General features: G+C 55.2%; 1 protein-coding gene across 1 annotated transcript; it reads left to right on the top strand.

Annotated features, from left to right (window-relative positions):
- Window positions 1–4,517: 4,517 nt before the first annotated feature.
- On the top strand, window positions 4,518–11,450 carry TENT5B (terminal nucleotidyltransferase 5B). Its single transcript, XM_065650762.1, has 2 exons — window positions 4,518–4,919; window positions 8,716–11,450. The coding sequence occupies exons 1-2, from the start codon at window positions 4,743–4,745 to the stop codon at window positions 9,733–9,735; spliced, it is 1,197 nt and encodes a 398-aa protein (XP_065506834.1). The 5' UTR covers window positions 4,518–4,742; the 3' UTR covers window positions 9,736–11,450.
- Window positions 11,451–12,830: the final 1,380 nt, after the last annotated feature.

The raw sequence follows: 12,830 nt of genomic DNA, 5'->3' as shown, positions 1-12,830 counted from the left end.
TGGGCCGTCACCGCTGAGCAACTGCCAAAGCGCACACAGTGCCGAGGCCGGGGGGTGGATGGGCACGGGGGTTTGATGGGTGCTGGTGTGTGCCCCCAGCCCCGCGGTGCTGGTGTTGATGCCTTTTCCAATACGCAGCCCCCGCTGTGCCCTGTCACCCCACCCAGTTCCCTCCCAAACTGCGTTTGGCTGTGGCAGTGACACCAAGGACAAGGAGAATAGAAGGACCTTCAGCGGGACGACCTTGTCCCTGCACACTCGCGTGCCAAGGGGTTCATGGCTCTTTCCGTAACACCCGCCCATGCAGGAATCTGCCCTGGCCAGGACCCTGGGCACCCCTGTGCCTCAGTTTCCCTCTGCGTGGTCCGGCACAAAGCCCGGGCTTGCAGCGAGGGGCAGAGCAAACTGCACAAGCAGCAAAGACCAAGACCCTTCAGAAAGGGCCGGGAAGTCACCCCCGGTGTCACCAGTTCCAGGCTCAGCAGCCACCCAAAGCGGAGCTCCCGCTGGTCCCCGGCTTTCCCAAGAGCTTTAGTGGGGTGACCGGTGTGGTGATGCCGAGCAGCTGGCGGGTGATGGGACGGGGTGCGCCGGAGCTGCCACCACCCGCAGCCGTGCCCGGCGTCACCCAGGGGCTGAAAACCCAAAGGGAAGGGACCAGCTGTGTTCTCTACCAAGCTCAAACGAGTGGCCTCAAGAAGGGTCATCCCTTGCCACGGCTTTAAAAGCACAAGTCACCCCAAGCAAAACAGTGTGTGATGTCACCAGGAAGCCACCAAGCCCGGGACATGCAGATCACTGTTCATGCCGCAGGGGGACTGGGGGACAGGGACACCCCCAGCCGGTGACACTCTGAGCAGCTTCAAGGGGGCAGCTCAGTCCCTGCCCGTTCTGGGGACGTGTTGGTGCTGTGTCCCCCTCCCCGTGCCTTGGCGGTGCCGTGTCCCCCCCGTGCATTTTGCAGCAGCTGGGGGAGGTGACGGGTGCCATTCCCCAGCTCTGTGTCACCCACAGTAATGACACCCTGCGCTCTCTTTCATCTCAGGGCCTCCAAGGTGTCCGTCTCCAGGGCGAGGGCGTCCCGGCGTCATCACTTATCATTGATTCCAGGAGGCAGCCGGGGACATCGAAGGGTCTGGGGGTCCCGGCTAGTGACATGGGGACCCCAGGCTGAGAATAGAGCTGTGACACCCCTTGTGCCAGGCAGTGACATGGGTGCTCACCATGCAGCTGTGCTGCCTGAGACACCACATTTGGCCTTGCTGTGGCCACTCGGGGCCATGGAAGCAGCTGGTGGCACAGCCATGGGGACACAAGTGTCCCAGCAGTGAGGGTCTGATGGTGGCTTCACCTCCTAAACCCACAGCGGATGCAGGGAGGTGGGTATGTGCATGGGGACAGCAGTATGTGCATGGGGACAGTGGCATGTGTGTAGGGACAACAGCACGTGTGCATGGGACAGTGGGTGTTTGCATGGAGACGGTGACTTGTGTGCATGGGGACAGCTGGCATCTGCATGGGGACAGCATGTGTGCGCACGGGGCAGCCCAGGCGTGCACGGGACAGCGGTTGCATGCACAGGGACAGCTGCCACGGGCACAGGGACAGGCAGTATGTGCATGGGGACAGCCTGGCACACAGCTGGCGTGGGCGGGGTGGCGATGCTGTGGCAGGGGCTGCTGTGGGAGCAGGGCAGGAGGAATGTCCCTGCCCTGCCAGGGAGCGTTGCTGCTGCCCTGGAGTGACACTGCGTGACGTTGGTGGCTCTGGGAGAAGGGCTTGGTCCCTCCTGCTTGCGCAGGGGGTTGACACACGCCCTGGGTAAATGCGGGTGGGACAGCGCTGGTCCCAGGCAGGTCAGGGAGTCCCCCAGGTCTCTCGTCACCTCCAGGTTGGGCTGTCACATCCCCCAGCTCCTCCAGCCCTTTCCCCCCACATCCCCCACTGAGCAGCCCACGATGGGCGCTCAGGGCTGAAAAAGGTCCCAAATGCCCCAGGGGTCTCCGCTCAGATGGGGGGGACTCAACCTGCACCCCCCAGCCGCCCTCCCCGCAGCCCCTGCCCCTCTCCAGCCCCATTGCTCCCCACGCACACGCCGGGGCAGGTCCCAGCTCCTCCCCGGCTGATTTCCCGGCAGGGCGAAGCCGGTGTCCCCGGGCACAACTGGGACGCTGCCAACCCCAGAGCCGCGGGGACAGCGGGGTCACAGCATCCCCGAGTCCCTGGCCCCCTCTGGCCCACCCCTACACCCCAAAAAGGGGCTTTACAACCCTCGTGCCATCACCCAGGAGGGAGGATCCGCCCGCGTTACACCCCAAGATGGTGATTATTCCTTAATTGCCAACAAAACAACCGAATGCAGCCGGGGCTGGCCCTTGCTGAGCTGGAAGGAAATGGCCACGGTGCCATTCCCGGCACTGGCTGTGCTGCCGGCAGCTCTTTGGGATAATCGTTTGGTGATGGATGTTAACGAACAGCTCAGCTTGTCCGGCCCGAGCACGTCAGCTCTTTTTAATGAGCCCGTGTTTTCTCCCGAGCAATGAGCCTGCCTGTCCCTCTCGGCCGAGGCAGCACCGGCGTGTGTCCCCTGGCTCGTCACCAGGCCACCGCTCGTACCCCAAGGATCTGCAGCGCCTCGTTCATCCCTTCGGCTCCGCAGCCACATCCTGTCCCACCACCCAGGGATGTCATGGGTGGTGGGATCCCCCAAACCGCCCTGCCCGTGGGGTGCTCGGCACCCAGACAGCCCCTCCTCCCGCACCCAAACCCCCCCGGCCGGACCCTGGGATGGGCTGGTGGGGCAGATCTCGATCCCTAAAGCCATTTGGCCTCTCTCAGCCTCTTGGGAAACTCCTCCTGATCCAGCTGTTTTGCCGACAGGATCAAAAGAGTTTTGCAATGGGAGGTGGCTGCCTGATTTTTTATCAAGTTACTTGGAAAATCACTTTCTGGCAGGGCGGCCCTCCTCCTGCACCCCAATTCAGAGCCTTGTGGGGCGCAACCAGGAGCAGCATTTAATCCCAATGGAGATGCCTGGTGGAATTACTCCAGAGAGCGAAACCCCATGGCATGAGGAGTCTCCCCAGCAGACGAGACCCCTTGGGCTGTTGGTGCACCATGTGAGGAGGAATTCAGGGGAAACCGGGGATTGGGGGCACCCCAGGACCTGGTCTCCCCTCCAACCCCAGCTATGGGTGCTCCTAAACACCCCATTTCCCCCCAAACCCAAATCTCCCCATCACTCTTTCCGCAGCCAAATCCAACTTCCAGTGGAACATCCCTGGGACATGAGAGGGGACAACCCACTGCCACGGAGCCTTGGCTTCGGGGACGGACTTTGCAGCTTGGGAGAGTTTTACAGTCGCCTCCCTGAGATGATACACCCCGGCTTGGGAGCCTGGGGGTTTTCAGGTGTTACTCTTGCAATAAACACTTGCAAGGGTATAAGAGTAAATCAGTGCTGGCTCGCTCCGCGACAGGGCACGTGGCTTTTAAGGATGGATCCGAGCTCCGAGCAGGAACGGAGCAAATGGAAGTGGAGGCTGCAGATGCAGATCCTGGCGCTGTGCCCGTCTGTCCGTGAGACCGTGGGGCATTGGGCCGTGGCTCGGCGGGGAGGCGCCTCCTGGAAATGTCTGCAGGGTTAAATGCTGCGGAGAAATGAGCTCTTTAAAGTGATGGGAATTGTTGGGATGAAAGGAAATGGGTGGCCAGTGGCTGGGGACATGTCTGGCCTGGGGAGGAGGCGGTGGCTTGGCCAGTGCAGGGCCATGCGGTGGATTTTAGAGGCTGGAGTTGAATTTCTGAGGCTGGGAGTGCCTGGCATCAGCCTCCTGAGCTGGTGGGCTCTGTCAACCTGGGGTGTCACTCCGTGATGTGACCCTGTGTGTCCTGGGTGTGGGAGCTCCCTGCAGCTGGTGGGTGCGGTGGGTCCCTGGGGACACTGCTGGCTGGGGAGAGAGCGCCCTGGGGTGGGGAGTGTCCAGCTGGGGGTCACCAGGCTGTGGGGTGCCAGGCCATGGTGTATCAATGGGATACCAGGGCACAGGGCATCAACGGGACATCAATGTGGCATCAATGTGGCATCAATGTGGTATCAATGTGGCATCAACGGGGCATCAATGTGATATCAGCGCGGCATGAATGGGGCGTTAATGGGACGTCAACAGGGCATCAATGGGGCATCAATGGGGCATCACTGGGGTGTCCCTGGGGTGTCCCTTTAACACTCGCCCTGTCTCGACCAATCAGCGCCGGGATTCCCGCACGCAGCACGCCGCTCCGGAGGGGCGGGGCTCCGCCGGCCTGTCCCGCCCCCTCTAGCCTTCGCCCCTCCTCTTTCCCTACTCCCTCCTCTGATTGGTGCCCAGCCCAGCTCCAGCCTTCACCCTGAACCTATGAAAGCGCCGGAGTGGCGGCTGAGCCGGGCAGCGATTGGCGGCTGGGCCGGGCCAATGGGGGCGCGGCCAGGGGCTCTATATAAGGCGGCGGCGGGGCGCGGGGCAGCGCAGCGCTCAGCGTAGCCGGTGGCGGGCGGGGAGCGGCGCGGGCCGGTCCGTCCGTTGTAGCGTCTCTTTCGGGCACCGACCGCGCCTCCCCGCCTCCGCCCCGCGGGACCCTCCTCTCTCAAACACCTTTTTTTTTTTTTATAAGTGTGGTGTTTTTTTTTTTTTTTTTTGTCCTCCCGGCACTTCCGGGTGACTCGGGCTCCTCTTCCGGCGCCGTTCGGGCTGCGGGGGGCGATGCTGGTGGCGGAGGCCGCGCCCGCTCCGGGCCCTGCGGAGGAACTCGGCGGGCGCTTCAGCGTCCTGACGTGGGAGCAGGTGCAGCGGCTGGACCAGATCCTGGGCGAGGCCGTGCCCATCCACGGCCGCGGGAACTTCCCCACGCTGTCGGTGCGGCCCCGGACCATCGTCCAGGTGAGGCCCCGGGCGGGTAGGCCCGGGTAGGCCGCGGTGGCCCCGGGGTGGCTGGGGGGGGTACGGGCCGCGCTTCGCCCCCCTGTTGGACTCTGCCCCGCTGCCGTGGGGGTCAGGGAGAAAATAAAACTGCTGAGGCGGCGGTAACCGGCCCGCCGGGCCCCGAGCCAGCCCTGCCGGGCTCCGGGCAGAGCTCCCGGCCGGGTGCGGGTCCCCCCGCGGGGGCTGGGGGTTTAAGAGCTGGGTGGAGGGGCGGGGCGGGGAGCCGGACCCCATCGTTCTGTAGGCGCTGGGCGCTCGGTTGGCCCCGGTTCTTGGTCCGGTGGGTCTCCATGGGGCCTCCCTTCATCTATTCTGCCGCAGTTTTAGCAGAAATATGTAAATCTGGAAGGAGCGTCCTAGAAACAGCCTCCTCTAGAAAAGAACCACATGTGTTTAGAACTCATGCCTGATCCCTGGAGCTGCTGCGGCTTGTGCTGTGGATCCCTGCTCTGCCTTGTCCCATCCTGCCTTTCTCCTTTTGGGGTGATTTAGTGCCCAGGGAGCTGTGAAATGCGGGTGGGCAAAGCAAAAAAGGCTTTTTGGAGCTGCTTCCATGAAGTGGCTTCATGCTGGGGGACATGATGAGCTTGTGCGTTGTAGGAGGCAGTTATTAATTTAAATGCTGGATCAAATGTCAGTGTCCTTTGATTATCGTCACACTGACTGTACCCTCCAGAGTCTGCCGAAGACTCTGTCTCGTTGAAGAGTTCTTGTTAGTTTAACCGTAAAGTAATAACTGTGTTTAATATTAAACTAACAATGTAGTTCAAATAAGCTGATGCATATTCATGTTTGGGAGGCAACTTCATTCCTCAGTAATGACTCATCAAATATAAAATCGGGCATGTTAGCTTCTAATTAAAAAGACTATTCACAAAGCCAAAACCAAACTGTCTTTCACAATAAACTAATCACTGGGATTCTGAAGCCTCAGCTGCTTGAAGAATATTTGTGCTTAAGCCTGAAGAAATGGAAAGGTGACATTTGAAAGACTCGGCTGTATGAAAGCCTCAGCTGATTTTGAATTCCTTGAGGTTTCTGCTGCATCTTTTGAGGGCAGAAGTGCTAAATCTTGACTGTTAAAGCTTTAAACTGAATGACAGCTCAGAGCTACTGTCAGGACGCTGCTCTTCGCTTGTGCCAGGCCAGCGTTAAGGAAGTTTACACCAGTGAAGCTCAGCGCTTTTAAAATCCTGGTGCGGTGCAGCATCAAATGTTCCACCACTTATTACTGTTTAGTTCCATAAAACCGAAGTGTTTTGGTGTTGGAGCTGCTGAAAAGGATGTTGCCACTAGCAACTTCAAACACTAAACTGAGGGCTGTAATTCTGACCAACCGCACTGGCAGACCCTGTATTTAGGGCTGACTAATCTGAAGCAAGTAACCTAAAAGGCACTTATTTATTGCCTGCCTGTTGTTGTGGGAGGTGGGAAGCGGCAGGTCAGGGTTTGCGCGCGCCGGGCTGTCAGACTCAATTATCTGAACCGCATGTAACGTGAGGTGCTGCTTTAGGAAGCAGGTCAGCAGCTGGCTAACCCTCGAAATATCCAACCCTCGGGGAAAACACGTACTGAACCCACCGGCAGCAGCTGGGAGATGCGCTTCAGGTTGAGACTGGTTGGCTGAAGCTTCCTGTCCTTGGAGAAGCAGCAAGGCTGGAACTTTTTGGGGTGATTTGGGACAAAACTGACTGAAGTAGCTGGATTTTTTTTTCCCTTTTTCTGGATACATCTCTCACAGGTGGAGCTGTGAGCCTGGGGAGTTCCAGTAAGTCTGAAGCTTATGGGTCTGAAATGCTGCAGATCCTGAGCCAGCCCCAGAAAGGGGTTAAGCAGCTGCTCTTTGGGGTTAGGAAATTAATCTGGGATGGGCTCTTCTCCAAGCACTGGTCCCAGCTCTGCATCTAACGCTTTTCTGACCTATATCTTGTCTCGCTCTAAGCCTAATAACTCAAAACTCTTAACTCCACAAGTAGCGCTGGAGCTGTGCCTTGGGTGAGTGACTCTGGTGACAGATCAGTTGGCATCACTGCGCACCAAGAACTCCCTTGGATCCACTGCCCGGGATTTGTTCTGTATGGGGAAATAACCCAGTGTCTCTTTTAGGAGTAAATTCAGTTTTCAGACTGTCTCCCTGGCTGGGTTGGATGTGCTGGTGGGGACCTGGGGCTTCCGATGGTGAACAGCTAGCTGGTGAGCTGTTGTGTGACACACGACTGTCACCATTGGGCTGGCCAGGAGCCTGGGCATGTTTCTAGCCTGAGCAGCAACGGCTCATGTCAAGGAGTATTAGGGGAAATGCCAGCAGAGAAGCTGCATCGTGAGATTTAACAGCGTGTTTAAAAAATGTGCACCGTTTGGTACCAAGATATTTTCTGTTTGCAAGGGCACCTCGGGGTGGCAGGAGCTTGGTAGCACGGTGTCTTAGCTTGGTCACCAAGCAGTCTGTGGCATGCTAAGGGTTCCTTACTGCTGTTGTCACCTTCATTTATTAATTCTTCTAAACAAAACTCACGGAGGGACAGTTTTGTGGCTGCTGCAACTCGCTGGAGCCGCGATGCTCCGGTGTCCCCAGAGCTGTCTGCTCAGGGCCATGTCAACCACACAGGAGTTTCACCCTCTCTGATGAGGTTTGGAATTTTACTGGGGCCTCTCAGACCAGGACAGCCTCGCAGGGCTGAGTAGCCCAGTCAAACTGGCTCCTAGGGATATAATTTGTATGTTTGTATCCCAAGCTTTGGCTCTTTCAAGCTCTAGCCTTGCTTCAAGCACCGGCTGAGCAGACTGACGAGCTGGGGCTCACAGGACAGCTGGTAATTGCTGGAGAGAAACATGAAAGCAGGATGAGGGATGGGAAGAGCTTCTGGTGGAAGATGGGAACTTAATCATCCTGGGATCTTTGGGCTCAGTTAAACTCAAATTATAAGCTGGTGTCCGGGTAGTTTATTTTTTGGTCTTGGGGTTATTTTGGCCTCCTGCATGTTAAGTAATCGGGCAAGTGATTCAGCTTTGCTCTGAAGGAACAAAGCTTTGGAGGTACCGGTGGGTGTGCCGGGCCTGAGCAGGCAGCATGAAAATCGCTGGAGTAACACCCGTCAGATGAAAGCTGCCTCTTGCGCTTGATAGTGTGCCAAGTTCAGCACGAAGCTCTGACACACTGGAAATTGTTAGGATACACTTACTAGTTAGGACATGAACTTGCATACGCCTGGCTGGGGCTTTTGAGCAGTTCTGGCATCTTGATTTGCATTTAATGAACCTCGACAGGCGGAGGGGACGGCTGAAAGGCGTGAGCCACCCTGATTAAATCAACAGGGACTGCCGCAGACTGTGCTGCCGCCTTGCATTTGGAAAGGCCTTTTTGGATCGGCTGCTCTTGGCTTGGTGGCTGGAAGGTCCGGCTGCAGCTGCGCGGCGTGAAGGGAGCAGAGTGCACCCCAAAGAGTTCAAATAATCTCTCAGTTCTGGTAGGGGGAGGAAGGGGAGAGCAGGCAGCTGTAGTGGAAGCAGAAATAGCTGTTGATGTGCAGTAAGAGCCCTCTAATTCAGGGAAATCGGTAAAGGAGAGCTGCCTCCAGCTGCTGGCCAGACTCTGGATGCTTCCCAAAGTGACCTATTTCTGATGGATTAGCTTTTTGTTTTCACTGTCTGGCACTGGAGTGACCCATAAAGCGCAGGGAGTGAATCCTGCTGCCCTAACCAGGCTGCTCCAAGAACGCATTCTTGCTTCTCACTGACTCTCTTTATATCTCAGGTTGTCCGTAGTCGCCTGGAGAAGAAAGGAATCGCAGTGCATAATGTAAGGTTGAATGGCTCAGCAGCCAGTCACGTTCTGCATCAAGACAGTGGCTTGGGGTACAAAGACTTAGACCTCATCTTCGGTGTGGATCTGAAGACTGAAGATGTGTTCCAGCTGGTGAAAGACGTCGTCATGGATTGCCTTCTCGACTTCCTCCCAGAAGGTGTCAACAAAGACAAAATCACCCCCATGACTCTGAAGGAGGCCTACGTGCAGAAGCTGGTGAAGGTTTGTAACGAGACTGACCGCTGGAGCCTCATCTCGCTTTCCAACAACAGCGGGAAGAACGTGGAGCTCAAATTCGTGGACTATCTCCGGCGGCAGTTCGAGTTCAGCGTGGACTCCTTCCAGATCATCCTGGATTCGTTTCTGCTGTTTGGGGAGTGCTCGGAGAACCCCATGGCCGAGAGCTTCCACCCCACGGTCACCGGGGAGAGCATGTACGGGGACTTCGAGGAGGCGATGGACCATCTCCGGAACAGGGTGATTGCCACAAGGAACCCAGAGGAGATCAGAGGCGGGGGGCTTCTGAAATACTGCAACCTCTTGGTGAGGGGCTTTAAGCCCAAATCGGAAGCAGATATGAAGGTGCTACAGCGATACATGTGCTCCAGGTTTTTCATAGACTTCTCAGACATTGGGGAGCAGCAGAGGAAGCTGGAGTGCTACCTTCAGAGCCACTTCGTTGGGATGGAGAGCAAACGATATGACTATTTGATGACCCTCCACAGGGTGGTCAATGAGAGCACGGTCTGTCTCATGGGACACGAAAGGAGGCAGACCCTGAACCTCATTGCCATGCTGGCTGTCAGAGTCCTGGCTGAGCAGAACATCATCCCCACCATCACAAACGTTACCTGCTACTACCAGCCAGCTCCTTATGTCAGTGAAATAAACTTCAACTACTATGTCGCCCACGTGCAACCCTTCCTGCCTTGCAATCAGTCCTACCCAACGTGGCTTCCCTGTAACTGAGCCAGGACAAACTTCAGGGTCTGTCCTCCAAGGTATTTCCTTGCCTTGGGGAATGGGGAGAGTGGGGGGCAAAAAAAAAAAAAAAAGGAACTTTCTAGAACTCTAAGAAAAGGAAACTTCCTGGACTCCTGGGTGTCTCGTTCCTGGGGTGGCTGGAACGAGGCCTGTCTGCTGTACACTGTGATGGGAAGTGCAGTGTTTTGGAAATGAGAGAACTTGGACGTTTACAGGAAGACTCGATTGCTTTTTGAATCCTGGAGGCCGCGTGGGAGGGCAGGGGTGTGCGAGGGGAGATTGTAGCATTCTGCTGAGGTAGAGCTGCACTGCCCTGAAATGAATCTGAATTGGAATTTATTTTTTTTTTTTAGTGCGGGAGGTGTTATGGGTGTGCAGACTTGTGGTTTCTGAAGATAGAAGCCAGAGTGGCTAATTCCTTTGATGGACCAAAGAATCCTGTTTAAGTGCCTGTAACAATATAAACACAACTGTACTGTAAACCTTAATATTTTTTTTTGCAGGGGCTGACATCCCAAGAGCTTGAGTGGGGATGTCCAAAGAGCAAAATATTTCTGTTGTGGGGTGGGGGGGTCGTAAGATCATTTCTAGTAGCCTCGCGGAAGCACGAATGGGATTGCAGGTTACGTGTCGCTGAGGTTTTTCGGCATGGCTTGCTGCCTGGGAGGGGCGAGTGACTCCGTGGAAATGCCTAAAACTGGGGACACTGGGGGCGGGGGGGGAGTGCATGGTGGAAAATGTTGTGCAGAGCTTTCTGGAGAAAAGGCAGCAGGGAACTGTATATGAATTTACTCAAGCTCCCAAGTCTGTGGTGCCAAAATGTGAGCGTGTACATAAACGGGGAGGCAGAAGATCTGTCCAGGAGCCTACCCCAGGCTGCTGTACCTAATCCTGTATTTTCTAGGGGAATTTGAAATGCTGCTTATATTTTTTTTTCTTTTGGCATGCAGTGTGGTTTTAATGCACAAAGCCAGAAAACCAGCTGGGTTATCTGGGGAGATGAGGCTTGTCCTTTGAAGCACAAACCAACTAGTTCACTAGTCGGTTCTACCTCCAGCTCTCGCTGTGATGGGGGCTGGAGCCTGTGTCCTTCTAGGAGACAGACAGACAGACCTTTTCCAGCCTCCTGTGGCTGGAGATCTTCCCTCGGGCAGGTCCTGTCTTTAAAAGCAGCTATTTCCAGCTATGTGATTCCACATGTGAGCCACTGATAGCGTTTGAAATTCATCCTCTAGCTAGAAATTTGGCTTGGGGGGGGTGGGAAGTTGTGCAAAAGTCAGTTGGATTAAAAAAAAAAAACAACCCAAACCTATGTCTTCTCTAAACAAACCCTCTGGAGGGTTTGGCTTTTAGTCAAATGTGGCTTTGAAGTCGTTGGGTGTCAAGAGCACAAAGAGTTTTTTTTCACAGCGGTGCCTGGATCGCTGTGCCCCTTCTCGGGAGACTGTCAGCTCAGATTTAACTATGCACGGAGGGAGAAGCGAGCAGGCGCTCCCTCGATGCTGCTCTGGGGACTCCGTGGGGCCTCATCCGAGCCTGACGGACTCGAGTACCTTTGACTTGGGGGTTTTTTTGTTGTTGTTTTTTTTTTTTTGTGACAGAACTGTAATGAATAGCTGGGCAGACAATGCTCTAATAAAAGACTAGATCCTTGGAATGCATATAGCCAGATTGCTCCCTTTTTTGGGGTGGAGTGGGTGTAAGGGGGTTGGGAGGGAGTGATTTTTTTTTTTTTTTGGGGGGGGGGCTTTTGGACTTAACACTAACCAATTTACAGCCGGTCCAGCTTTGCTTGCTGTTCAGTCAGAGCTGAAAGTGTCACTAACTATGTAGTTATTACAGGTTTAACTGCCTCCCCGTAGAACAGCTTTGCCTTCACGGCCAAGGCTGCTGCATAAACTCCGCCACAGCCCCGAAATCCCTGGTGCCCGGAGCCTCATCCCTGCGGTGGGATTGAGATTTCCCAGTGCAAGGTAAAACTGGTTTAAGGGCTGCTTTTGAGATCTTCAGTGTGCTGCCTTCACGGCTTCAAGGGAAGAGATATATTTTTTTTCCTTGCATTTTAACCTTCGGATGAACATAGATGGCATGTAACGTGCTTTTTTTTACAGGCTGCTTACCCCCTGCCCACAGACACATAGACGCACTAAACTGAGATTCCCTCCTTCCCGTTACAGATGTCAAGGTCCCCAACAGCTTGACAGGGCAACTTAACGTTGAGATTGCACTTTTGATTTACGGCGTGTGTGCGGTGGGACTCCTGTGAATGGGTTGAATCTGAATTTTTCTAGACCTTGCAGTGATACTGTGCTGCCTCCTGTGAGGGGCAATTGCAAGATTCCGGTAGCTTGAATGACACCTGATTTTTTTTGGTTTAAATGTCTTTTTTTCCTACACCTGTATCACTTGTCATGCGATGGGCTTGACATAGACTCACTAGATTCTTTAGAATCTGTTACAAATAAATACAGTGTATTCAAATTTGTTGGATTTCTTATTTGCTTCTCTGTCCGGGCAGCGTGCTGTTGAGATGGTTGACTCTGCTCCCATTAAGAACCAGTCTCCGAACCAACTGGTCTCCTTGAGAGGAGCGAGGTGAGATCCTGGTTCTAGACCTGGCCGAGGCTCCTCAGTCCCTCAAACCGAAACGGCCGCAGAGCCTGGGAAGTGTGTAGCTGTTGGCGGCTGAGGGAGGTTTCTATTTATAACACTGGTTTTTAGTGTTGTGAGTCTTCCCTTTTATCTGGTGGCTCCTCCGGTTGCTGGTGGGGGAGGGTGGCCCCTCGGTGTCCATCTGAGGTCCCTCTGGGGACAGTATGGGCGACTCTTGCTCCTGGCTTTCCATGACTTTGTTCTCATCAGCAGAAGGTTGCTTAATTAAGATTCGCTTATTTTGTGTAGCTGACCCACCTGCAAAGTGGTTCCTCTTGGAAAGGGGAGGGTGAGAGGCTCTGGAAGGTTTATCTCCCAAAGAAACCCCTTGAATCTGTGGATGTTGGGGCTCCCCCAGCTCTGTTTGCCCTCCAGCCTCAGATGAGGTTTCACTTCCCCTGGGCGAGCGACAGGCAGTTCTGGTTCCA

Source organism: Caloenas nicobarica, chromosome 23, assembly GCF_036013445.1.
Source record: "Caloenas nicobarica isolate bCalNic1 chromosome 23, bCalNic1.hap1, whole genome shotgun sequence".
Taxonomy (NCBI): Eukaryota; Metazoa; Chordata; class Aves; order Columbiformes; family Columbidae; genus Caloenas; species Caloenas nicobarica.
Note: the sequence above shows the minus strand (reverse complement) of the source record. Positions and strands in the feature narration are given on the sequence as shown.

Excerpts from the sequence above, each read along its gene's own strand:
- TENT5B (XM_065650762.1), top strand. The coding sequence starts at position 4,743 with ATGCTGGTGGCGGAGGCCGCGCCCGCTCCGGGCCCTGCGGAGGAACTC. Across the intron at positions 4,920-8,715 it reads GGCCCCGGACCATCGTCCAG|GTTGTCCGTAGTCGCCTGGA; the intron begins GTGAGGCCCCGG and ends TTTATATCTCAG.